Source organism: Amphiura filiformis, chromosome 16, assembly GCF_039555335.1.
Source record: "Amphiura filiformis chromosome 16, Afil_fr2py, whole genome shotgun sequence".
Taxonomy (NCBI): Eukaryota; Metazoa; Echinodermata; class Ophiuroidea; order Amphilepidida; family Amphiuridae; genus Amphiura; species Amphiura filiformis.
The window spans coordinates 50,541,158-50,566,693 of record NC_092643.1 but is presented as its reverse complement, the minus strand read 5'-3'; the positions used below and the strand labels follow the sequence as shown (position 1 = coordinate 50,566,693).

Sequence of the window (25,536 nt, the reverse complement as noted above, 5' to 3'; positions counted from 1 at the left end):
AACTGGAAGAGCCCATTGTAATAAATATAGAGTGTACCTCATGCCCTATGAGGTAGCCCTGGTACATAGTAAACGAACATTGACTGCTATGAGGGGCATGGTTAAAATTATAGGCCCAAGGTGATCTCAAAACCATGCTATGACCCGAGGCCCAGCAGAGTGTCGACGTCATAGCATGATTTTGAGATCACCACGGGCCTAACACCTATAATTTAACCATGTCCCGAATAAAGCAGTCAATATTTGTTTTATAGACCGAATGGATGTACGTGGATGTTGCACAGTTTGATCGGGACGCATGTGACCGGTCAATTGTTCGTTTCCATGACCGGGCAATAGTTCATTTTAAGGGCATAGCTAATTCAATGACTGCACTTTCAACCAATCAGATGATTCAATCTATATATGAAGTATAATTATAATGTATTCATAACCTCATTAATATACGCAGCAAGTGCGATCCAATCACAAATAATAACTTTTAAATACGCGGACGCAAATGCAGGTCATTGAAAAAGTATAATGACCGCGTCTCGTGACGTAGCTAAAAGTACGCTCTACAATGACCGTGTTACGTGACGTGTTACGCGTTCGAACAATTTACACGGACGCTGGCCGCCGTATTTGGACATCGCATGATTGCTAGTGTGATTGGTCGCTAGCGGTATTTCCTTAATGGGCTATTCGATTTTTTACAGGGAAAACGACAGATAAAGTTAAAATTATGTTCTGTTTTCAAATTAAAAGAAGAAAATGTGACGTAAATTGAATAAAAAAAAGTGAAATGTGGCGGTTATGAATGAGGTTAATGACTTTGCATCAGTTGTTTTTCGGGTATTGTGAAATATCTAAACATTGTGCTTTGGACCTCGGAATATCCCTCCTCGGTTCCAAAGCACAATGTTTAGATATTTCACAATACTCTCAAAACAACTGATGCGCAGCCATTAACCTCTAATTATCTGTATTGGAGATACATGGTATAGAGACATGTCATTTTGGAAATAATTTGTGTATATTTGTACAGTAATTCACAAAATTCATTGGAAAGAGGACAATAATGTGAAAATTAAGGAGAAATAATTATGAATGTGAATAATTCCAGTTATATGGAAGTAACAATCACCAGAACTTGTATGTCAAATTTTTAGCATAAATATTATTGTATATTCAGTCAGTGGCGATTACAATGGATTTATAAAATAAATTGTTTTAATTTGTACCTTGTATTGTTCTTTTTGTTTCTTTATTTGAAGTAAGTTGTGATTTTCTAACTTTGACATTAAATCAAGAAGTGTGCAGTGGCTTGGTTGAAATTGTTGGTTATGTGCCTCAGTATCAAATAAAGCTTTTCATAATTTATTCTGTTTTCCACAAAAAGGTCCACGATAGAGAGGGGACAAAAAAAATTGGTAAATGGGGAAGAAAAATTGGCTTTGCCCCTTTACACTAAAATCCTGGTTATGCTACTGCACATTTGCCCATACAATGTACTGGGTCATTTCTAACATGATCTGATCCACTCAGACCAACCAAAGTCAAAACTTTGGACTTCTTACCAACTAGTAGAAAATCTCAAAATTTGATTTTACTTGACCGACTCAAGGAAGGTATACAGACTAGGGCCTATATATTAGAAATTTCCAATTGAGTGAACACAGCTCTCCACAGCTGTACGCGATCCAACTGTGATCGTATATCGTGTATTTCAAACTACAAAACGTACACACAACCTTGGATACAATAAATCACAAGTGAGTTGCCATGTTGGATTCACTTCTGTGTTATGCACATTTGACGCTGGCGTACATCGCACAGGAAATCGTCACACTGTAAGGCTGTGTTCATTCAACTGAAATTTCTAGTATTCAGCATCTAAGTGGTTACGTAATTCTCTTGGTTACTGAATCACACTATTTTGGTATGCCTTTGAGTACCATAAACACTGTAGTGATTGTTTCGATCATGGTCCATAACTCAAACGTGATCCCGTTGACATAGTAACATTACGTAACTTCGCTGGCAAATAGTGAACTAAAAAGAACAGGACACGGATTTGAATGAATGACAAAATGAGACATATCTTTTGTTAATTCCACACAATCATGCTTTAATACAAAATACAAAAAATTGCTGTAATCACTATAATATGGCACTTAAAATAAAAGTGAAAAAAAAAGAGCTGGAATAGAGAGATAACAAAAACATTAAATAATTAAAAATGAACATGTTTAGCAAATTAAGTATACAAAATAAATTTCTTAGAAATTAAATCTACTTTTTTTTTATCTTGTAACAATCCAATAATGGAAAATGGAATGTTGACAGATCTACCACTAAACAGTGATCATGGTTGCTATGGTTATTGGTTGCTATGTTACTGGTTACTATGGTTTCATTCAAAATAATTAACATTACCAAGACAGCCTTTTATTGGCATGGTTATTCTCAACCAGGACCTTAGCTACAAATTGAGATTTCCATCATTTAAATAAAATATTGCCTTTCCTAAACTTTACACAAACATCAGCCTTCCACAGCCAACTGGAGTAAAAGCGAGGCCAAAATGTATTGCTATGGTTTTCATTTCAGAATCTGATCTAGTTCTGAGTATAATCAAACTATTTCATCAGCTATTCAGAACAATTTAGTATCTGCCAAAGTAATTTTTGCCTACCCCGAGCGCAAACCACCTGTCCAAAATGTCTGGTAGGCAGGGGTCTAGCTAAGACACTGTACAGAACACCAATATTACAAATAATAAGTAAGATCCCTATTGTGGGCTGTCTGGATTTTCCAATTTGAAATATTTTTCGAGAGTTAGCTATTCCAGTTGAAATCAATACACCCCCCTATGAAAGACATGACTTAAGTTCTTCCACACCGGGCGTGTGAATTTTAAATAGGGGTTACCTAAATGGGCGACTCCATTTGAAATCTACACCCTCTGTGTGGGAGAGGTCATGTCTTCCATAGGGGTTTTTTGGATTTTAACTGGAATAGCCCATTATTATTATTAACACACATTTGCAAAAAACAATAGGGGATGATTGCACGGACCACACCCTAGTCGAATATTGGGCCAGAATTACCTCCCATGAAAACTCATATCGCAGAACCAAAAATTACTGCAAAGCACCGAAAACAAACTGTCTGTTGCAGTGAAAATGCCAGTAACAACCATCTAACTAAATACTTATCTTGAAAGATATTCATTGCATCGTACATGATATGATATTTGACTGCTCAGTGCCAGAAGTGGGAACATTTGACAATTAACAAACTGTATATTGTACTCATCTACACATGGCAGCTGCACATGGCAGCTATTGCACTTTCCCACTTACTGCACTGAGCAGTCATATTGTTTAATGAATAAATATGAAATATCATTTGCATGACATACTGATATACACTGTTTCCAAAATATAGTCAATTAGACAAAATTACATGATCCTATAAACTTTGAAAAACATTACAATGTCAGAATATGACCAAGAGGTTCACTTCACTAAACTTTACAAAGCTTTGTAAGTCTTAAAATTGTTCGTAACTTACGACGAGTCGTAATTTCCATTTCAAAAAAGTTACTTACGAACAGTACCCTTCGTATAAGTAATAGGAATTTACTACAAGCTCCCTTCGTAAATTTACATCTTGGGCATTCATAACTTTACGAACGGTTACTTGAGTTACAAAGGGTTAAAGTTTAGTGAATTGGACCCCTGACAATGTGAGTATAAGGCCTCGTATCCATAGGCTGTTCCCTTGTGGCGTGTGCCCTTGTTCCGTGTTTACTTTTTTCCCATGTGACCTGCCACACAGACAACGAACCGTAGCGCCACTAAGCAAAACAAAGGTTCGTTGTCTGTGTGGCAGGTCACATGGGAAAAAGTAAACACGGAACAAGGGTACACGCCACAAGGGAACAGCCTATGGATACGAGGCCTAAGATGTCCAGATTGTCATGTATAATACATAGTAATAGTTTCTTTGTTAGGTAATATTTGATTGAATACATAATTTGACAGATAGTGGAATACCTATTACCAATCAATCTATGTTACAACTAATCTGCATTTGCAATTTTAAACATAATTATGCTGTAAGGGTAATATTATTTATTAATGTTCAACAGTCAAATTAAAGCCATAATGTATGAAAATTTGATAAATTTAGTTTTTTTTTTTTCCAAACCAAATATTTCGGCATATTTTTTATTTTAAAAACATTTTCCAACTTACACCTATTGTCACCTGCCTGCATAGCAACATGATTGGCAACATGTCAGACAAAACTTTCTGAGTTTATCTTCTGCAGACGACTATATATTTATACCGGTAGTGTTTATAAGAAAACAGATCCCCAGAAAACCTTCCTAGTATTTATTACCAATATCATTTTTGTGGCAAAATGACAAAATTACAATTTGACAGAAATCGTATGTTAACCCCATGAGAACTGCCTGCCGATTGGCCAAAATGAATATTGTGTCCAATTTTGAACCAATCAAGGAGGGTATTAAATAAGATCATTTGCAAATGCAAGTTTGACCATAAATAGTTTAAAGCCTAGTCATAACTGGCAATTGAATGAGCATTTCAAGTTATCAACCAATCAGAAATGCTATTAGATGACCAGTAATGTCCAGGGGTTAAGCCTGAGAGTACTATTTCCACTGCTTTGATTCCTTTGCAACCATTAACTCAAGTTTCCCAAAATTTGGCCCATCATAGACTATCTCATAAAAAGCCTGATTTAAATGTCTCCTATATCACCTTGTTTACTTGTGTAAGAGATACAGCAGATCATTTATTTTTCAAAGTCAAAATATTTTGTTCATTACATTTTCTGTTTTCTTCAGTATTCTTATTGAAAACTTACATTCACAAATTCCAAAAGTACTTTCAAGTGTTTTTAGACCACATCAAACATATAAATTCATAAGAATATTTTGCCAAACTTTTTTATATATTTATTTTGGAATGAAATATTGAAATTGTTTCAAATACTTTATTAGATGCAATTCCATTTTCTTGGAAAAATCTTGGTCACTAATCTATGTTTCAAATTAATATACTTAATTCAACCACAGATAACTTGTATTCATACATGCATATAAACTTAGTATAGCTATTGTTTGAAGGCATAAACTTCAGGATAACCTCTGCCCCATGTGTGTAAGGTTAACTCCATGAGAACTACCTGCCAATTGGCTAAAAAGAAGTTTTCATTATCAATTGGACCAATCAGCAACATTGTTAGAATTATTTTACCACACAAAAAAAAATTGGGGGTGAATTATTTGCAAAGCTCCATTCTGATTGGTGATTAAAGTAAAGATATCATGTAATTGGACCAATCAGCAACATTGTTAGAATTATTTTACCACACAAAAAAATTGGGGTGAATTATTTGCAAAGCTCCATTCTGATTGGTGATTAAAGTAAAGATATCATGTAATTGACCAATCAGAGGCAATGTTAGATCAGCAGGTAGTGCTCAGGGGGTTAAGGTTTGTTTATGGCCAGGATTAGAGTAAGAATTAGGGTTTAGGGTTACAATGCAAAGGGTAGTCTATAGTAATTCCTGTATGTGTAACTTAAACTTGGACAGATAAATGATAACTGCACTCAAGTGGATACTTCGCAGCTGCTCTTGACCCTTGAGACAGGCTTTCTGTAACCACATGGAGTAGTTTGATTGGTCAGTCGTTCACACAGGGTCACATACACTTATCCTCACATGAATACCTCATTGCATAGTCTGTCCAAGTCTCAGCTATAAAGACAATTAAATTCATAACAAAATATCAGACTGATTAGTCCAAAACGGTGCATACGTATCAGAGTCATTTTTACTCTGAAGAAACCATGTCTAATTTGCATACCAACTATGCACATATCAATTTGGTCATAAATTTCGGCCATACCAATAATTTCTTATTCTGTGAGAAAAATATGTGGAACTAATTTTTTTTAAATAATACGTGTTTTAATAAAATAAAATGCAAATGCAAAGCAGAGGACCTTACAGGGAACAATGATATTGCTAAAAAGTGTGTCCAACTCTGGCTGAAACCATAGACTCTGAAGCTGCTGAAACTCAATATCTGCGTGAACACGTTAAGATGAACAACAACAAAATCAATTTTCAGCCTATTTCATCTTCAGATATAGAATCCAATTGAAAATACAACAGCTAATAATCTTCAAAATATCTAATTTTAGTCTTATAAAACGTATGCCCCTTTGTGCTTCATTTACTCTCACTACTAGAATACCTTGGGTGTACAAAACAACTCAAATTTTAACTGTTAGAATACGTAATACTTCAAATCAGAATACAAAATGAGCACAAAATTATTGTAAGCTTTACAAACATATTCATTGCACATTGTCAAAATTAGGTGGGTGCAGGTATAGGGAGCACCATTCTTATGAATTATAAATGGGCTATTCCAGTTGAAATCCATACACCCCTATGGAAGACACGACCTTTATCTTCTACACAGGGAGTGTGAATTTCATATGGGGTTACCTGAGAATGGGTGACTCTATTTGAAATCTACTCCCCCTGTGTGGGAGGTTAAGACCATGTCTTCCATAGGGGGTGTATGGATTTCAACTGGAATAGCCCAATAGAGAGATTGCGATTTCTTGCCCCAATGCTTACTTCTAAGTGTATTTTTATTCTATTTCTATTTAATTGTTCAGAGCGCTTTATTATTTCGCTACCATTAGGATATGTCACACATGTGGCTGCCAATAGCAACAGTGCCTGTATGACCCACCTAACAGCTCCCTATTGTACACCTGGGTGGAGTGAAGCAAACAGGTTTAAGTGTCTTGCCCAAGGTCACAACACACTGGCTGCAATGTGACTCGAACCCATAACCTTGTGATCGCAAGTCTGATCACTTAACCGCTAGGCCACCATGCTCTGTTGAATCAATTCAAAACCAGTCACAATAGCATGATTTTGAATTTATTTAACTGGTGTACACATAGAAGATACCTTTGGTACAAGAAATTGCAATCTCTCAAACAACTCAGCACCAGCTCATAATACTGATGGTGCTACAATGCTGTTCTTAGACTATGGAAGTGAAGTAAAAATGTGACGGAAATTTCAAAAAGTTTTAAACTAATATCGTATCACAAGTAACCAAAGCTAATACTAATTACAACTTAATGTTTGCATTGCCCGAGTTTCAACAAATGACTGTATGTTGCATTTTAAGAATACTAAACAGGGTTAACTGTCTATTTCAATTGAAGAAAATATGAACATTAACAATTAATAACAACAGGTGCCAATAGTCCATTTGGCTTCCTAGAGAGTATGACTTCAGTGCATGCTCCAGTGTGAGTAGTGTTAAATTGCACGCATCGACTCAAAGAACCAGCGTGCTTACAAATGTACATACCCGTTGAGAAGGGGGGTACATCTGTACAGGTGCGAAGTAACTCCGACTGACGTCAATCTCTCATGGAAAACCAAATGAACTGTAGCTTGGTCTTTCAACCTCTTATGTGACACCATATTAGTGTCCAGTTATGGTCAAATTTAACAAACAAGATACAATAACATACAATGAATGAACTAAACATAGACAAAGCACACATTTCTTTCACTCAGTCTGAAACTAATTAGAATGAAGTTGGATATAATCTTATAAATAAGCTATTAGTTTTAAATCTACCATCCACAGGGGTGAAAATTAACACTTTGTCTTCCCATAAACCATGGGTAGATCTTCTAACGAGTGGGTTAATTAAAAAATTAGTGAGCTATTCGCCCTTTGCACGGATCCGCCATCTTGTTACCAAAATGAGGTTCTCCCTGCAAATGCATGTGCAAAAAGTGCATTTTTGTTTTTCGCACTTGTTTAGCAATACGCCAGAAGGCGTTTGCAACACATAGGCCCTACACAGCAATTAAAGCATGCGTTTGACAGGCGTACGCACACGCAACACACACTTTGCGGGTAGAACCTCGTTTTGAGATGACCGTGTGATCGGTGAATAAGGTGGGTAACATCAAGAATTTTCCACCTGACTGGTTGCTGGTAGATAAGACTGAATTTCATCTAGAACATGTTTGAAGTGACTTTGCTATGGTTCACCAAATTACAGAATTCATCAAAACTCATCAACAAACTTGTTGATCAGCTTTAAAAAAAATAACCATACTTGACATCAACTTTGGTATGGGATTGGTCCAAGATAAACTACCTGCTTGTACACAAAATGTACTTGTACACAAAATGTGTCCAACAATAACGGGGAAATCATGTACAAAAATGCATGTTAATTTTTAACGAGGTATATGTCAGCATAATTAGACGTACAACACAAACTTATCTTTGAAGAAAAATAATTAGTAAATATAAAGCAAAGAATTAAGCATTAGAAAAATGTAATCTTATGAAATCATTATAAAAAATGAGAATACATTACATGTGTGGTCAAATGGTTGATTTAAATATGTTCACTACATTCCGTAGAATGCCAGTACTAAATTTTACAGAAACATTCACAAAATTCACAGAAATAACTACAACATATATACTATGCATGTCACATTTCAATGTACATATATGGCAAGAAGGATGCACATAAGGGGATAATGCACACTGTCAGCGAGGATTCGCCAAAATAAATTCTATAGAAATCGGTCTGAACGTATAGAGTTTTCTGAAGATTGATGTTTATGCCTTGTGCGTAGTGCACTATAAATCACTGTTTTGTTTATTTCTGTGTTTGCAATAGCATAAGTAGGTATCGCTTGTAGGTGAAAACATTCTAGAAATGTTTATATACTGAGAAAGTAAAAACACAGTGCATTAATCAAAATACGACCCTCGCTGGCGGTGTGCGGATAATATTGCTATGTCATGTGGATAGATTAGGTACATACATAAATACAAAGTCATCTCTATACATAAATATGACGAAAAGGAAGCGCGGTGCATACTTTATCTTGCATATGGGACAGTCCTCTTTGAGAATAAAGCCCAGAATTAAAGACAGAGAATCAGGACTCGACCGCCATCTTGATACAGGCATGGAGCAAAAATTGGGGGTATTCGGTTTCCCTCGGAATGCACTCGAGGCATTCGTTGTCATGCAAGCGCGACATGGATGAAGGACGCATTTGAGAGACGCACTTGATGCAACCTGCACGCAAGTACCAAGATGCTTCAGATGAGACGCAGAATTGTTTTCATTCGTCTCAGCGCAACGTCGGCAAGGACCCGGATACCCCTAATTTTCTCCCCATAGCTGATGGCGCGATTGCACATGGCGGTATAGGGAGTCCTGGTTCTCCTTCTCTAATTCTGTGGAATAAAGTCACAACTTGTGTAAAAACGATTCTTCAATGAAAATAAAGCAGCAAAGTAACACCATTATGGCTATGCAGAGCCATCAGTATAATACTGGCATATCTGCTTTATTGAATTGTTACACATGGGGGACCAGTGATCTGGATTTCTTTAAGTATTTCAAAACACCAGCATTATCTTTTGGAATTTGCAAGAGAGCATTAAATAGCTCTTCTGGAGCCTTCAAGGAGAGCTGTTCAGAGCATTTATAATAGAATGCAAGGAGAGAATGGTCAACTAAGGTGAGCTAAAAATCACTCTCTATATCAGATTTAAGGAGAGCAGTAGAGAGTGATTGCTCTAGCTCTCGTCAAAAGGCACCCTGCAACTGGTTATTGGTAGCTCTTTATTTTATTATATTTTTTTATTTAATTCTTATTAAACCTGTGTTGAATATTCCAATGCACTGGTACTGTTCTCCCAAAGTGCCCAAGTACTTCTCTTCTTTTGCCCTATGCAATCAGTGCATGTGCAACACAGCCACACAAACCTGACACATGTTATAAGCTGATGTATAAGGAACACAAAACATGTTCACCCCAAGGGCCACAATGATGGACATATCTGCCCAAACTTTACCGAGTCCCCTTTACATCTTGAAAAGTGCACAGACATGCTGTTCTCATGAATGCATGTCCTAAGCAGAGTGTGAAGGCACAATACAGCCATTCATGGTACAATGCTGATGTGCTTAATAAATGTCAATCGATTGAATGTGAACATATGCACATCATTCTCGACTCAAACAATACCTGATGACGCTGTGATGGTGTTACAAGCAATGTTGCTGCTCAACAAAGACTTTGAAAAGGTAACCTTTAACGAAACAACTAAACAAATATGAAAACCACTTTAGAATCCACTACCATGTAACCACAATTCCCATAGAAGACTGCCCAACCAAGTTCGATCATACTTACAACATACACTCACTATGGACCACAATGGCCTCATGCCATAGTTCAATAACCTCAATTAAACAATCATAGAGCAAAATTTGACCTCAAGTTGCAGAGTATGAGTTTGTGTACCCAAATTTTCAAAAGGTCATTCAATGAGTGTGCAACTGTATTTGGGGTTAAGGAAATGTGCCCTGATTGATGAGCATGTTGTGGATCCTAGTGACTTTAGTCGTCAACTATATTTTGCATGAAACCAAATTGTATCCTTGCTGAAAACTTACACAATCTTTCAACTTAATAAATGGTAGACATTGTTTTATAAACATGTTTCTCAGAAACAAAATAACACCCATTTAATCTTTTTCGGCTAAAAATTGGCAATACATCGATATTAAAAATTGCTGACATCAAAATATCTCCATGGCGTTGGTAGAACGGAACATGTTGTATATTTTTTAGTACATTAATATTAGAAGCCAAAAAGAAAATCTGGTTTTAAATGTTTATAACATTATATTATCTACTATTACCACATCTATTCTATTGAATGTGCATAGATTAATGTTCTATAGTTATTGTATGAATTTCAAAATGAGTATGCATGTTTCAATAATGGCAGTAATTCTATCATATCATTTTTAAAAGATTATTGTCTTCCTTGATCATTTTTTTATTTGAATACTCTTAAATCTAAATGTCATATCATAAATCTCAGCATAGAGATCAACCTCTTGTCAAATAAAATGCAGGGGTGTATTAATCCCATGAGAACTACCTGCTGATTGGCCAAAATTAAGTTTTCATTATCAATTGGCCCAATCAGCAACATTGTTAGAATAATTTCATCACACAAAAAATTGGGATGAATTATTTGCAAACCTCCATTCTGATTGGTGATTAAAGTGAAAATATCATGTAATTAACCAATCAGAGGCAGTGTTGGAGTGACAGGTAGTGCTGAGGGGGTTAAATTGTCCACACAACAAAGTTATGGTTTATTAATCAAGCTTTAAAAAAATGAAAATTAAACTGATTTTGCTCCAATTCTGAAACAGCTGCATATCATAGAATATTTCAATTCACAAATAATAAAAGTTATTACTTTCCGGACAACTGCAAGTACATATTTATTCTGCAATTGCACAATTTTTCTTGAATTGCAGTGATGATCATTACATCCATGGGCAGGAAAAACCTGTGTCTTTGGCCCTTGAACATGTTTAAAACAAAACTACAAATAGGTTACATAGGAGGTTTTGCTTTAAACATGTTCAGGGGCCAAATACGTAGGAGGTGTTTCCTGCTCATTACAATTTTATAATACACAAAACAATTGTCATGATTTACTTTAATTTTAAAAAAAGTACACAATATTTTAGATAATTACAAAAAGAGATGTTGATTTTTTTATGGATTTTCTAACCCAAATATAACTTACACAAGTCTACATCATCATGTTGAATGACAGAGTTCAACATATACCTTTTATAATGCCCATATGACACTAGTGATGAGTTCATGATACCCAGGAGACAACTAACAATGATGGTATCTTTACAAACTTTCTCCACACAGGTGTCGACTGCAAGCACTATGGACCACAATGGTCTCATCCCTGTGGCATAGTTCAATAACCTCAATTAAACAATAATAGGGCAAAATTTAACATCAACTTACAGAGTATGAGTTTTTGTACCCAAATGTTCAAAGGTCATTCAATGAATGCACAAAGGTATTGGGGTTGAAGAACTGTGCCCTGATAGATGAGCATGTTGTGGCTCCTAGTGAAGCAATTTGCCATCCCTTCAAGATGGTTCTATATATATCTGCCCAACCCAAAACCACCCACATACCGTAAAACCCCATCTACAAGCATATATAGTGTTTTTTATAAAAGCTTAATTAATTCGAAGCAAGCGTTAATATACCAATACAATAGATCGGTCTTAAAATATTACTTGTTTGTATATGCTTGGATCCGTAATTTATTTGCTCAAACTCCATAATGGCGACTGGATTAATGTAGCTTTCATCAGAAGCACACTATATGCTTGTAGACGACGGGGTTTTACGGTATTCTGCATTTGCCCCCAACCATTATACTAAAAAAAAAAAAAACCACATATCATCATCTGCATCACATACTACTGTATCTCAAAAGGCTGCTATGTGTGATTTTTTATTATCATTGTTGTATTTCATATTGTTATTTTATATTTCGGCATGCTTTTTTTTATAATGCACATGAGATTATAATATTGTGATAAAACCTCAAAATCAATATAAAGTTAATTTTATAGTGCATCTCATCACAATTATGACAATAATGTAAAAATACCACACAAGGCAACCTTTTGACGTACGACAGTATATGATGCAGACGACGATATGAGATGTAAAATTTTGTTAAAAAATTGGATCCAACACAAAAATCTCAAATATTGTGACCTTTTTGTATACATGTTAAACACACAAAATTGTGCTCTTGAATTGTTATCCAGTTATACATCCATTGTTAATATTTGTAAAGTTGTTTTTTTAAACTTCCGTGGTCCGGAATGCAGCTGGTGAATTGCGATCGCAGAGGTCGCCTACTACGCTTGGCGCCAAAGACCAATGGGTCAGCCGGCTTGTTGTCAAGTGCGTTGATCAGCCAATCAGCGTGGTTGTTTATTACTTTTGCATTTACGCTCGTGTACGCGATACGCACAGGCACGACCACGGAAAGTTTAAAAAAAAAAAACTTTAGTAATCATTTTTGTTTACACTGTTTGTATTACTATTAATATTTGTACATAATATTACACATGTTACGTATTTATAAAACTTACTGTTACATGATATGTCCAATAAGGAAAGAAATTCCTGTGTTAGCCTCACTTATAGCAATACCATGGTAACGTTCTTCACAGGGTTCCCGCACCTTGAAGCCTTTAAAATTCAAGGACTTTTCAAGGACTTTCAAGGTCCAAAAGCATAATTTTCAAGGACTTACCAATAACACAAAAATCATGATGCAGCTCTTCATGCGGCATATATTAATGAAAGTGACAGATCCACTCCACTTGCCAAATTTCGACTTTCAAGGCCTTGAAAAGGTGTTTTCAAATTCAAGGACTTTCAAGAACCGCGGGAATCCGATGAATTGATCACCTAAGTTGTTGGTAGTATGGCTTTTTTGGTGAGAAAGTGCCAAAGTCACACCTTGACTATTGCTTTATATGGGTTCCAAAATCTCCCAAAGTGCAGCACATGATGAAGCAAGGTGCCCAATTCAAACCTTTTAACATTAGCTTCTATGGGATTCAGAATCTCCCAAAGTGGGGCATATGACCAAGGAAAGCACCCAATTTACACCTTACCATTAGGTTTTAGTGGTCCAACATTCACCCAAAGTGTGGCATATAAGACATTGCAAGGTGCCAAATTGAAACCTTAAAAGCTGGTTCATAGGGCACTGTAAATCACCCAAGGTGCAGCACATGACGATGCAAGGTGCCCAAATGTGCTACTTAACCACTGATTTCTATACGAAAAAAATCTTCCTACAGGTAAATGAAGTAATTCTGGCCCAAGCTCGAACAGTATGAATGCTAGTGGCTCCACGATAAAGACACACGCACATAGCGTGGTACAGAAGAAACCATACTTGCACCTTACATTACGTACAGGCTAAGTTACGCTACATGGACGCAACAAACATGTTCTAGCTTGACCAAGAATTACTTAATTTACCTGTAGTTTGGCAAGACACCCAATTTATATTTAAACAATGGGATACAAAGTCCCATAGATGCAGCACATGTTTTAAAAAAAGAACCCAATTTAGCTGGTGTATAGCACTTGAAACACCAATGGTTTTTGAGAGAGATTTCCTCAATGAATTTGGGCCATACAAGACCAACATGCAATATATCTTCTTTGTATCTTTACAATTATTATCAAACACAATGTAGTAATAATTCCTGGCTCCATGCAGTTGAACCTACAGAATGAAAGCAGGTCTACCTCTCAATCCCAAATTCAAAATGGACGTTTCCATGCGTCGGGTTAAAGGTCACTTCAAACTCCAGCGCTTCCATCTCATTGCCCTCTACTCGTGGATTCGTCTTGATGAACTGTACGCCTTGTTTAGAATGCCTGTCCCAATGTAGTGCCCGGGAGCTATTCTTCACCCTGTGCTGTAGGCCTGTTGAGACAGTCGTGTTCTCGTCCAAATGGTAGTCCATCCATAAGACTATACCATGGCAGGTTCCTCCCCTGTGCACAATATGGAAGAAGAAGTAGATAAAAAAATATTATGGTGCGTAAAATGTGTCCCTGCCATATTACGAGATCAGAAAAAAAGTTTGTGAAGAATTAACATATTTATAAAATAACCTCAAATATAACCTTTAATCCCATATTCCATTCTGCCCTATGTTGTTCCAGACCAAAGGATCAAATTTCTAACTTCTGTACATGGTGAAGCATTTTGAACATATTTGTAAAATGACCCCAAATGACCCCTAATGACCTTTGACCTAACACATGTCAATGGGTCATTATTGGAAAAATCACCAACAGATATAGGGTTCACATTTTTGTTACGCACATCTGTCACACACATGGGGATGTAGTCTACTGTAGCAGACCATTTTAATTTATCATCCCTCTAGCCCCGCTGACCATGGAAAATCCACCAATCCTGTTCTGATCCAACAGCTAGTTATATCCATGAAAAAAATGGTCTACTATATTTGGAATATACAATGAACTGTGCACTCTAATACTGGATATGATGCTACCTCATTAACAAGAGCACCAATGGTGCTGTAGCTCATTTGTTATGGGTTATGGTCAGGAATTGAAATTCATTGTGTTGGTGGTTGTGTGCAGGTTTTATTTGTTATGTTGTTTGTATGTGCAGTTGTTAATTTTTATTAGTTTGTTGACAGGGCTGTGATGAAGAGTGTAGTTTAGTTTAGTTTATTACCTTTCATTGCACATAAAAATATCAAAATTCTAGACTATGACTATAGTTCATTTGCTGGTGCAAATGAGCTAAAAATGAAGCCTTGATTATTTATGCACAGACCCTGTGGTTTATGTAGCCTGACCCACATAGAGCTACCCAGCTGGACCATGTGGGTTGGGTTCACAGTGGGTTGGGTTAACAGTGGGTTGTGTTAATGCATGTGCATAATGCATTATGCATAAGAAATGATTAACATACTTGCTTATTTGTTATTGGTTAAGATTTTCCACCCACATTGATTTTTTCTTCATTAACATTCATCTCAGATTGGAGATGAAAGAGGCTGTGTTAAGATATGGTGGGTCACAAGGTCATGATTCCAATTAGAGCAGTCCCTTTTTTCTCTGGGTAGGGCAGTCACTGGGGATGTGTTGTGTTTTATGCATGGAATCGTATGAATTGTTTATCAAAAAGGGAATGCAAAGCAGTCTAATGGGGGATGGAGCTCACTTCATTTCCCAACATCATTTATCCTCATCAACAGGGATAAAAATAATTATATGAATTTAAAAAATATGAAGAGTACTTTTCGATATTATATTGTCATCCAGGCACTTAACAGAAGCCTGATATAAATAGTAATACTTAACATTGGTTTATATTCTAAGCGGATCCCAACTTAATTTCCCTTTACAATGTTACCTACCATTTGAATGGTACTTGGCCACATTCCACTGCATTGGTAGCTGGCATTGGTTTGGTGAAGTCAAAGGTCATCAGGTCAAAGTCGTGGGTCAAGGCTTTACCAGGATATTCCCAAAGAGGCTGTGGTTCAGTGTCGGCATCGCTTAACTCCGATGATCTCTGAAAAACATATACAAACTTGTTCATTACATTTGGCATGTAACATCAAGCAAATCAAATATTGTTGGAATACCATTTGCAAATATGTGACCCGTTCTGACAAAACCAAGGACAAGTCGCATTTTTGACATTGCATGATTTGAATAAAAGTGTAAGAACTAGACAATAAGCTTTAAAATGATACCAAAATTATATACATAACATCGATATTTTTCAAGATATTTAAATAATACAAAACTGCCAATTTTGCACACTTCAAGCATTTGTCACAGGAATTAATTTATTTTCAGAAGCGAGTCAGTACGGTGGGTGGCCAGGTCCTTCCATACAATATTTAAATTGCATTTAAATTGCATATTTAAATTACATTATAAAGAGTAGAATATTTAATCCTGACTGTCCTCTGTGGCTCAGAATTGTTTGTGTAGGAACTTTGTTCCAAAATTTGTTAGGCTTGTGCATGCCTTTTTGGGGTCTTCCTGTCCCGTTTGTGTTTGTGGCATATTGAAAAGTATTAAAAATACCTGTATATTTCTTATTCATTTTACAGTTTGAAGATGAAGTTGAACCTCTTATAGAGAAATCCGTGGAAGAACATTTCAGTCCCAGATTTTCTTAGCTTCTACACATAGGATTCAGATTGTTATGCAAATGAGTTGGTCCCTTGTTCAGGAGTGGGAGATATCTGGTCTGGGCATTCAAATACAAGACAGAGGAGGGTTGACACCTAACTTGTTGTATTCCATGTTAGTGCGCTAAATCCATGTGCAGGAATAGTATACACATGGCTGCATGTTTGCATTTCTTTATGAAAGTTAAAACAGAACTTTCTCAACTGCTGCGCTGCCTCGCCAGTGTAACTTGTTGTAGCCAAATACTTTGCCAGGATAGTGGTGTTGGAGTTGTTATCATCTTTATAAGCTGACAATTGTGTCATGAAAGCAGAGATTTCCTCCTAACTACTGGGTAGTTGTTTTGGATGTCGATTTGAAATATTTTGTGTAAATGTTAATTTTATTTTGTAATGATTTGGCAAGGAAATAATCAGTGTAAAATACCTAAATTTATTATGTGGAGGATTAAAGTGTATTAAAGGTATAGCATCTGTCTATGTAAAGGTTATATGCAAGTTTAAGCAAGACAGAAATTATTAAATTAAATTCCTCCAATTTGTTTAGAAATTGATATTAAATAGATGTATGATTAGGTATTCAAGCGAACGTTGTGCTCATCCATGCTAATCATAAGATGAATACAGTTGTATTTCAATAATTGTGATATTTTAAATATGTTTTGGCATTATAAAAATCTTCTGCTAAAGTAGAAATCTGGTAATGAAAATTAACATTGCCCATTGTTAATATGGATTTGAGATGATCTCATGATGTCAATCACTCGATCAATATTCTTCTGGTTATTCAGTATGATCAGTTATTTTGGTTATCAAAATAGAATTCTTCTATATGAACTTTGGATTTGATGAATCAAATACTACTTTGTTGTTTAATGAAGCATCATGCAATTTGTAATTAATTGAGCTTTCAATTAAAATAATACTAGATGAATTAATGGTTCTTCTCAATGAGAGTATGATGTCTGTGACGATCTAACTGGTCTACACCAAGACACGCATATGAACTTGTGGCATCTGAATTTAGCCAACGTCTCAATTCTACATCCGACGACCACGTGTGACAAGGAAAACATTTGTATCCACAAACTGTGAGATTGTAAAAATCTAAACTTGTACATGTATGTACATGTTTTGACATAAAATACTTTATAGTATTCCAAATTCTCTCTGTGCACAGATGATTAAGATTGAAACATTCATAATCATTTCAAGAAACCAGTTTAATCTTTATAGTAACAAAAACAAAAGAATATTACATAACAGTGATCTTTATTTTGGTATGTATTGTTTATTTTGATGTTATTGATGAATAAAACTGATTTAAGTATAAATTTGCGTAACGTGTATATTTCATCCGTGTCCTTAGATGTGTATGATTCCAGATTTGTGGTTCAAGACATTGCCAAAAGCAATAATCAAGATCAATTTCTTGTTCTCATACGGAACCATCTCCACCGACAGGACAGATATCAGTACTTACTACAGATGTGACTCTGACTCGTAAATATAGTGGTGATAAAGACTAAACAGGAAAGAACTTGAGTCTATTTTCCCCAAAACATATGGCACCCCTGGTAAAACTAAACATGGATTGAGGACACAAACTCCAGAAGAAAAAGAAAAGCACAAAGAAAGAGGAAAGAAGCAAAAATTACCATCAGAAAAATTGGCAAAAGACACTAATGGAGAAGATGAAGATCGTCAAAGGCCAAAAAGGAGACAAAGACGTTCTCGGTCGGGACAGAAGTCGGGATCAAAGTACCCAACGGATAGGAGGCCAGAAGAACTGTCTGCCCCACAACTCTACCCACAAGTTCTTTGCGGACAGAACCGACTCTCCATTCAGAAGGTGGACCACTACCTAGTACATCAACATCAGGACCAAGTTCACCACTGTCAAAGTCAAGGGGGGTCAGAAGAAGCACGATCGAACAATCGGCCCTCATGAATATGCGAGAAATCACCGCATGCAATACACAGGGACTTTGATTAGTGGTACGTACTCTGTAGTACTCTGTGGCTGCACCACCCAAAGCAGTTACACATACCTGGACGATATTATCAAAAGTCGTAACATCAAATCCTTCCAGCTGTCCTACTGGTGCATGAAACTTCCACAGGTGCTCAAACTCAACGGCAATACCTCGTAAACTGGCACTTCTTGGTAGTATGAGGGCGTCGTCTGCAAGATGATTAGCTAACGCTGTCCTGGCATACCAGAAGTAGAGGTTATGCCATGGAAGGAGACTGGTCAGGTAGAACGGTTCAGCCATAAGAATGTCAATCTACATCAAAAGGAGAGTCAAAGTTTTTTTAGTATTCAGGTTGTTTAGAGTAGACTACCAACAGTCGTTTTAGGGCATTTAAATAAAGGCACTTAATTTAATGCCCACATGACCAGATGGGCGCTGACATTAGAGCGTCTAGACAGGATGTCTGGAAAAGTGACCTATGGCACAGCGGGTGGTCTTTCTGTGTATTTCAATTGGAAACGCGGGATGCATGTCCAAATTTTCTAGCAAATTTGTCATTTTTTTGCAACTTTGTAGTATTATTGTAAGAGTTTCCGTCGATAACTTTTTTTTCCGACAATCAAAACTTTCAAAATTGAGTTCTTGAAAATATACCAAAAAAACAGAATTTCCCAGGTATAATTAATTTGCCTATTAAATTTCCAGCAATTTTGATGGTATTTGTCTGAAAAATTCCTATCTCTTAGCATTGTAGCACATCTACTGATCACTTGGTGGTCTTGGTATGGCAGCGCCCATGGGTCACATGGGCATTAAATTTAGTGCCTTTTATTTAATACCCTATGGTAACTGACCAGCGTTCGAAATAGGGCCGGTCAGCCGGCCATTGGTCTGTAACTTTTTGGCCTGGCCGGTAACTTTTCTGACTGGCATCTAGTTGCCGGCCCGGCTGGCCGGTAGCTTTTTAAGGTCAAGCCCGGCTGGCCTGTAACTTTTTGAGGCATATTCCGAACACTGTAACTGACCAATGGGCTATTCCACTTAAAATCCACACTCCCCCTGTGGTAGATTTTGAAAATGTCTTCCACAGAGGGAGTATGAATTTCACATGGAATGAACACATTAGGTAGGTCCATTTGAATTTCATTCACCCTCTGAGAAAAAATTCATCTTGAATCTTCCACAGAGGACAAGTTTCAAGTAGTTGATTAATGTGCTAATTCCATTTGAAATTCCTACTCCCTCTGTGTGTGATATTACTAAAATCTTCCACAGGGTTAGTGCAGATTTTAAATATAACAGCCCAATGTGTTCACCAGATTACCATGAATTCATAAGCATCGGAAAGGGCCATCAATATTTTTGCAATAAAGCTGTTACCCTAAGTAAAGAATACTATGATCTTAATTTGCATATTATATATCTCAAATTGGTAAAAATTGATAAATTGTGTTTTGTCAAATAAACAATCACAATCAACAAATTGTGCAGTGATTTATAATTTAAGATATAAACAATAACATAAACCCAACTCCTTTGTCTGTTTTGGTAAGCAATTTATATTTATTGGCCATGTATAGGCAGTGCTCTTCCAGTTTTGCAGCCCAATTCTACACCTGTGCATGACCATTTATATTCCTTTATTCACTGACCAAAGTTATCCATGGAGAAAGATGTTCAAGTCCTGATAGGACCATAACACTAACCTTTTCATGGTTGATATCACTACTCTCCATATCTTGTGCCCTTTTATCCAGTAGTATCACTCGATCCGTCAAACCGTTAGCGTGTAGCATGGTGTTCATCACACGATGGGCCATAGGTGTAGGCTCCAAGCTGTAAACCTATAAATGACATCAAACAAAGCTTACATTATTTGATAGTGTGTGATGCGTAATTCTTCTTTCCCCTGTATATTGATATATTAAGAATAACGATTAAGCATCATTAACTTGATCTCGTGCGCTAGTTTGTAATGTTTGAATGTTTCCTTGTTCCAGTGTATGATGCGTAAGCCTCTTCCCTTGTTTGCATGATTATATTAGGCTGGCGGGTAAGCATCATTAATTGATCTTGTACACTGGTAATGTGTTGTTTGTACTGTTTACCCTGACTGCTCATATCCATAAGTACCAGACTTGAGTCCTGTTTATCAGGGACAGTCTGTGTAGCTCAGTGGTAGAGCGCTCGCTCGACAAGCGAGAGATCTGGGGTTCAAGTCCCCGAACAGGCAGGTATGCCCGGAGTTTTTACTCTGGTATATCTGCATTTGTAAATTCTTGTTTAATTGTGCTAATGTGTGATGCGTAATTCTTCTTTCCCCTGTACATGGAGGATGCTTTAACTTATCTGTGATGAAAGTAAGTTCTTCCCTTGTATTGGAGTTATCATGAGGGCCATTCCACAACATGCCCAAATATGTCTAAAAAGTGGATTTACAAGCCACTGGATAGAAGCTTGTTTGATACCTTGAAGAGGTATTTTCCGTGAGCCACAGGGCAGCTTAGACAGGGCAGAGCAAGTTTTTTTTATCCATCCTCATCGGATATCCCTTTTCTTACCTTAGCACCTAGTCTTGCTGCTGCTAATGCTATTGTGCTCCCATCACTGGCACTTAGACATATGCTGCTATCAGTTATTTTCTGTATTGATATAAGAAAAAAATCAAGTTTTGTTATCAATCATTCTTATTCAGTGGGTGTGGCTTGCAAAGAATTCACATAATTTGATTGTTTTTCGGATGTATAATATCACACAATAGTGGATAGTGATAAGAAATGATAATGCAAGAACTAAGAACGCGGTTCGGTGGCTTAGATGTTTGTTCGTTCATTTAACACAACGGGATGTCCTCACAAATGTAACTTTAATTTTTTCTGGAAAAAGCAGATTTTCTTACAAAATTATACTTAAACTGAATAAGAATGAGAATAAAAGATAGGATTTTGTCTTTTGTCTATCCAATTTATTACTCAAAATATTGGCCAGCCCATCCATTCTGACACGATATTGGATAGGCAAAAGACAAAATCCTATCTTTTATTCTCCAAGTCACTACAACATTCTAGACTTTGCCCTAAAAACTTGTTTCAGCTGGTCTTGTGGCATTAGTTTTTATAATTCAAACATTTTGCTAAGCAAATCCAATGAAAAAAGTAACTCACTACTTTAGTCTAAAACTACGACGGCGAAAGCTAAAGTAGCGAGTTACTTTTTTCATTGGATTTGCCTGCAAAATGTTTGAATTATTTAATCTACAATCCTACAAAAATTTCTTCTTTAACCTGGGTTACTCATTCAGAGGATAATATAAGTAGCAGTAATCCTCTGTTCTTCCATGAGGGCCAAGACTCTTTTGTAATATTTATTTGTTTGTTTGTTTGTTTGTTTGTTTGTTTAAAGAGCTACACTATGATCCTGATACGACTAGGCTCAAGCAAACTTATCATGCTGGCCAAAGAACAAAAATCAGAATCATTGAATTTGATTTTTTTACATAAAGTACAGAAAATCAAATAAAAACCTTTTGTAAAATCTGTAGATACTTGTTAGTCCTCTCATGGTCATTTAACATGCCTATCCTTGGTCTACTGAAGATAACATGGCCGCCACAGTGACATATAGGCCTCTCTGGACTGGCGTGAATTGGACCGTGATTGTTATTGCCTGGCCGGATTTTAAACCACAGGCTGTAATCATCATGGGATAGAATCAATTGCACTTGTTCATCTGGAAAACAAGAGTATAGTAAGAATATATAAATGTGTGTTCATGTATAATACCCTTGGGTCACTCTTGACTTACTTGACTTATGTCGGGTGGTTTTCCTACACCACAGAAACTCTCCATAACCAATTCACAATGCCGATGTGATGATGGTGTGATTCAAGTTGCCAATCAGAACCCCACTTCCATGTTTTTGCTGCCAAATTAGCAGAGTGATGATGAAGGACCCTGCCGAATAGGTGTATACACACCACATGTTTCCTCACAATATATATGAATTTATGAGTAGCAAATTGTATCATGATGCAATAGTTATTTGCTACATTCCTAGTGGATTGCAACACTAATCTTACAAGGAAAACCAGTAGTGTGCATGCATGCATCCATCCCACATGATGCCATGACACAATCACCATTCTATAAGCTTATATACGCACAGAATCGCTGGCTGGGCCAGAGAAACCCTACTGTGATTGTGTGCTTGGCACATGAGGGGTCCAAATTTCGAATCCCAGGGGTACCCAGTGACTTCTTTGTTCATCTTCTCTCCTTTTTTGTTTCTTCTTTAACTTTTGATAGGGTTAACTAACATGTATTTTCCTAGATTGAGGCCTATGTTAACTCTAACACCTAAATCTTATAAAATCTTACAAGGAAAACCAGAGTGCATGTATGTATCCCATGTGATGCCATGACGCAATCACCGTAAGTCCTATATGCAATGAATTGCTGGCCGGGCCAGAGAAACCCCTGTGGCTACCATTCAGTGATTGTGTGCTTGGCACGCTAGGGGTCTAAGGTTCGAATCCCAGGGCTTCTTTGTTCATCTTCTCGCCTTTTTGGTTTCTTAACTTCCGCTAGAAAAAACCCATGTTCAGTGTTAAGGTATTGCATAGTACTCTAGGAGATTAGGAGGTACAAGTTTTGATCTAAAAGTCCTAGGTTTAAGTGTTCCGAGCACTCAAATATTTCAACATTTATGTGTGCCAGCCACTCTGGGAAAGATACAAACTGTTAATCCTGATCACTCAGTCCCACAGTACATGGACTATTATAAGTATCTTAACCCCCTGGACACTACTGGTCATCTAACAGCATTTCTGATTGGTTGATAACTTGAAATGCTCATTTCAATTGCCAATTATGACTAGGCTTTAAACTATTTATGGTCAAACTTGCATTTGCAGATGATCTTATTAATACCCTCCTTGATTTGTTCAAAATTGGACACAAAATTAATTCTGGCCAATCGGCAGGTAGTTCTCATGGGGTCATTCAAAATACACATAATTTACCTTTTTTAGTATAAAGAGGCCTATCAAAGAAGTACACAGCCTGCATCCAATGATCACGCCACTGGGCCTTATCCCTATCTGGATGGGCCCATGTTGGGGCAGTACTTAGTCTTACTTCGCCTTCAGTATCCATGATCAATTCCCACCACACAAACAACCCATGACAGTGCCCCTCATTTATTGTTCTTGTCCCGGTAACAGTAGTCCTTTCCTCATCAAAATCTCCTTTTGTAAAATTGAAATCAATCATTTTCAGGGGCTCTGTGATGGAGGTGAACTTATCCGGCGACACTTGGCTTAGCTGGAGGTCGTGCACCGAAGCCGCTCCCGCACACGTGTCCATCTCCCTTGGGGGTATGATGTCACTGCATCCGGGTACTTTGACTGGTTGCAGCTTGTGCCAATTCCAGACTAATTCGGATTGAATCACTTGAGCGAAGATTGTTGACGAGTGTGGAACACATATGCAGTCTTTCTGTAATGCATAAGTAAATTGAGAACATTAGTGACAATCAGCCAATTCTAGACTAATTCGAATTGAATCACTTGAGCGAAGATTGTTGACGAGTGTGGAACACAAATGCAGTCTTTCTGTATTATGCATAAGTAAAATTGAGAACATTAGTGACAATTAATTCACTGACATTAATATCTCTAATTGGCCCACAGGAAGTACCTTGTTCATTGTAACTACATTGGGATCCCTAAATACCTCAAATTTTGATCAAAATGATAAATATATTAATGACGGTTTGCAGGAAACAAAACCCCAATGATAAAAAGAGGATTTTGGTTCAAAATGTGAAGCAGTATCCATGGCAATGTGGAGCATCGCCACTACTGCAATCTATCTAGGCATCAGGCTATGAAATCAGACAGGGAAAAAAGTCACGTTTGGAGCCACTGTGGTTTGGAGCCAATCAACAGACAAATGAAGCCTATACCTACCCAGGCTTCACTAATAAGTAGCAGAGTAGATGATGTGCTTACAATTGAACAGTTACAATGAATTGTTTACAAAATATACCTAAATATTTACTTCTAAAATGTGGAATATAGATGAACTTACATACTCGTTATAATAAGCCTTTCCTATTAAAACTGACCATCTTGAATATATTCATGTTGATTCAAAATATTATATTTTAATCATCTAAAAAATATATGCAAAATTTTACAATTTCCAATAACATTAGATATTATACAAAGAGTATTCCCTGTGTACATGAGTGGAGGGGGAAGGATGATAGCATGTGAGCTGGCGGATACTCTCCCAAAGACTCCTAATATTTGTAATTTTTTAACTCCCACCACCTCTCACCAAAAGACTCCTTACTTTCTTTCTGCGAAAAGCTGAGTGTTTAAAAAACTTTAAAAAAATCAAAACCAACACTTACTAAATTTACACAAAGACTCTTAATTTTGGTTCATCTTTTCCCACTTTCTCTTTCTATCTTCTAAGTGTCAACCAAACAACATCCACCCACAATTTTTACCAGTATTTTGGCCTAATATTCTGTTTGCTTAGTTAAAAATTCTGGGCATACACACATTCTAACAGTGCCCCCTTCACCCCCACACATCAGATTGCATTTTTGTCAACTCTGATATACTAAAGTTCGTATTACAAGTATCCAAAGATAATATCATTTAAGCTACCTATAGAGTGATACAGCACCGGATCGTGCATTCTATCATCAGAAGATGACCACTAGACTAATAACAACGCTTTTAAAATATCAAGTTGCATCGCATTATTTGTAGTACTGAAAATTTCACAAGATGTGTGCAATGTTT

At 36.7% G+C, this 25,536-nt stretch overlaps 1 protein-coding gene across 2 annotated transcripts in view; it reads right to left on the bottom strand.

The window, feature by feature from the left end:
* Nucleotides 1-13,448: 13,448 nt before the first annotated feature.
* The window catches only part of LOC140136151 (protein arginine N-methyltransferase 7-like), a 73,876-nt gene continuing 61,788 nt past the window's right edge, over nt 13,449-25,536 (bottom strand). For both annotated transcript variants that reach the window (XM_072157855.1, XM_072157856.1), the window contains exons 6-12: nt 23,740-24,214; nt 22,242-22,447; nt 21,280-21,360; nt 20,425-20,562; nt 18,794-19,030; nt 15,954-16,111; nt 13,449-14,550 (exon numbers count right to left, since the gene is read on the bottom strand). In XM_072157855.1, the coding sequence (XP_072013956.1) occupies nt 14,295-14,550; nt 15,954-16,111; nt 18,794-19,030; nt 20,425-20,562; nt 21,280-21,360; nt 22,242-22,447; nt 23,740-24,214 (1,551 nt within the window). In that variant the 3' untranslated portion in view covers nt 13,449-14,294. The remainder of the gene's footprint in view (nt 14,551-15,953; nt 16,112-18,793; nt 19,031-20,424; nt 20,563-21,279; nt 21,361-22,241; nt 22,448-23,739; nt 24,215-25,536) is intronic.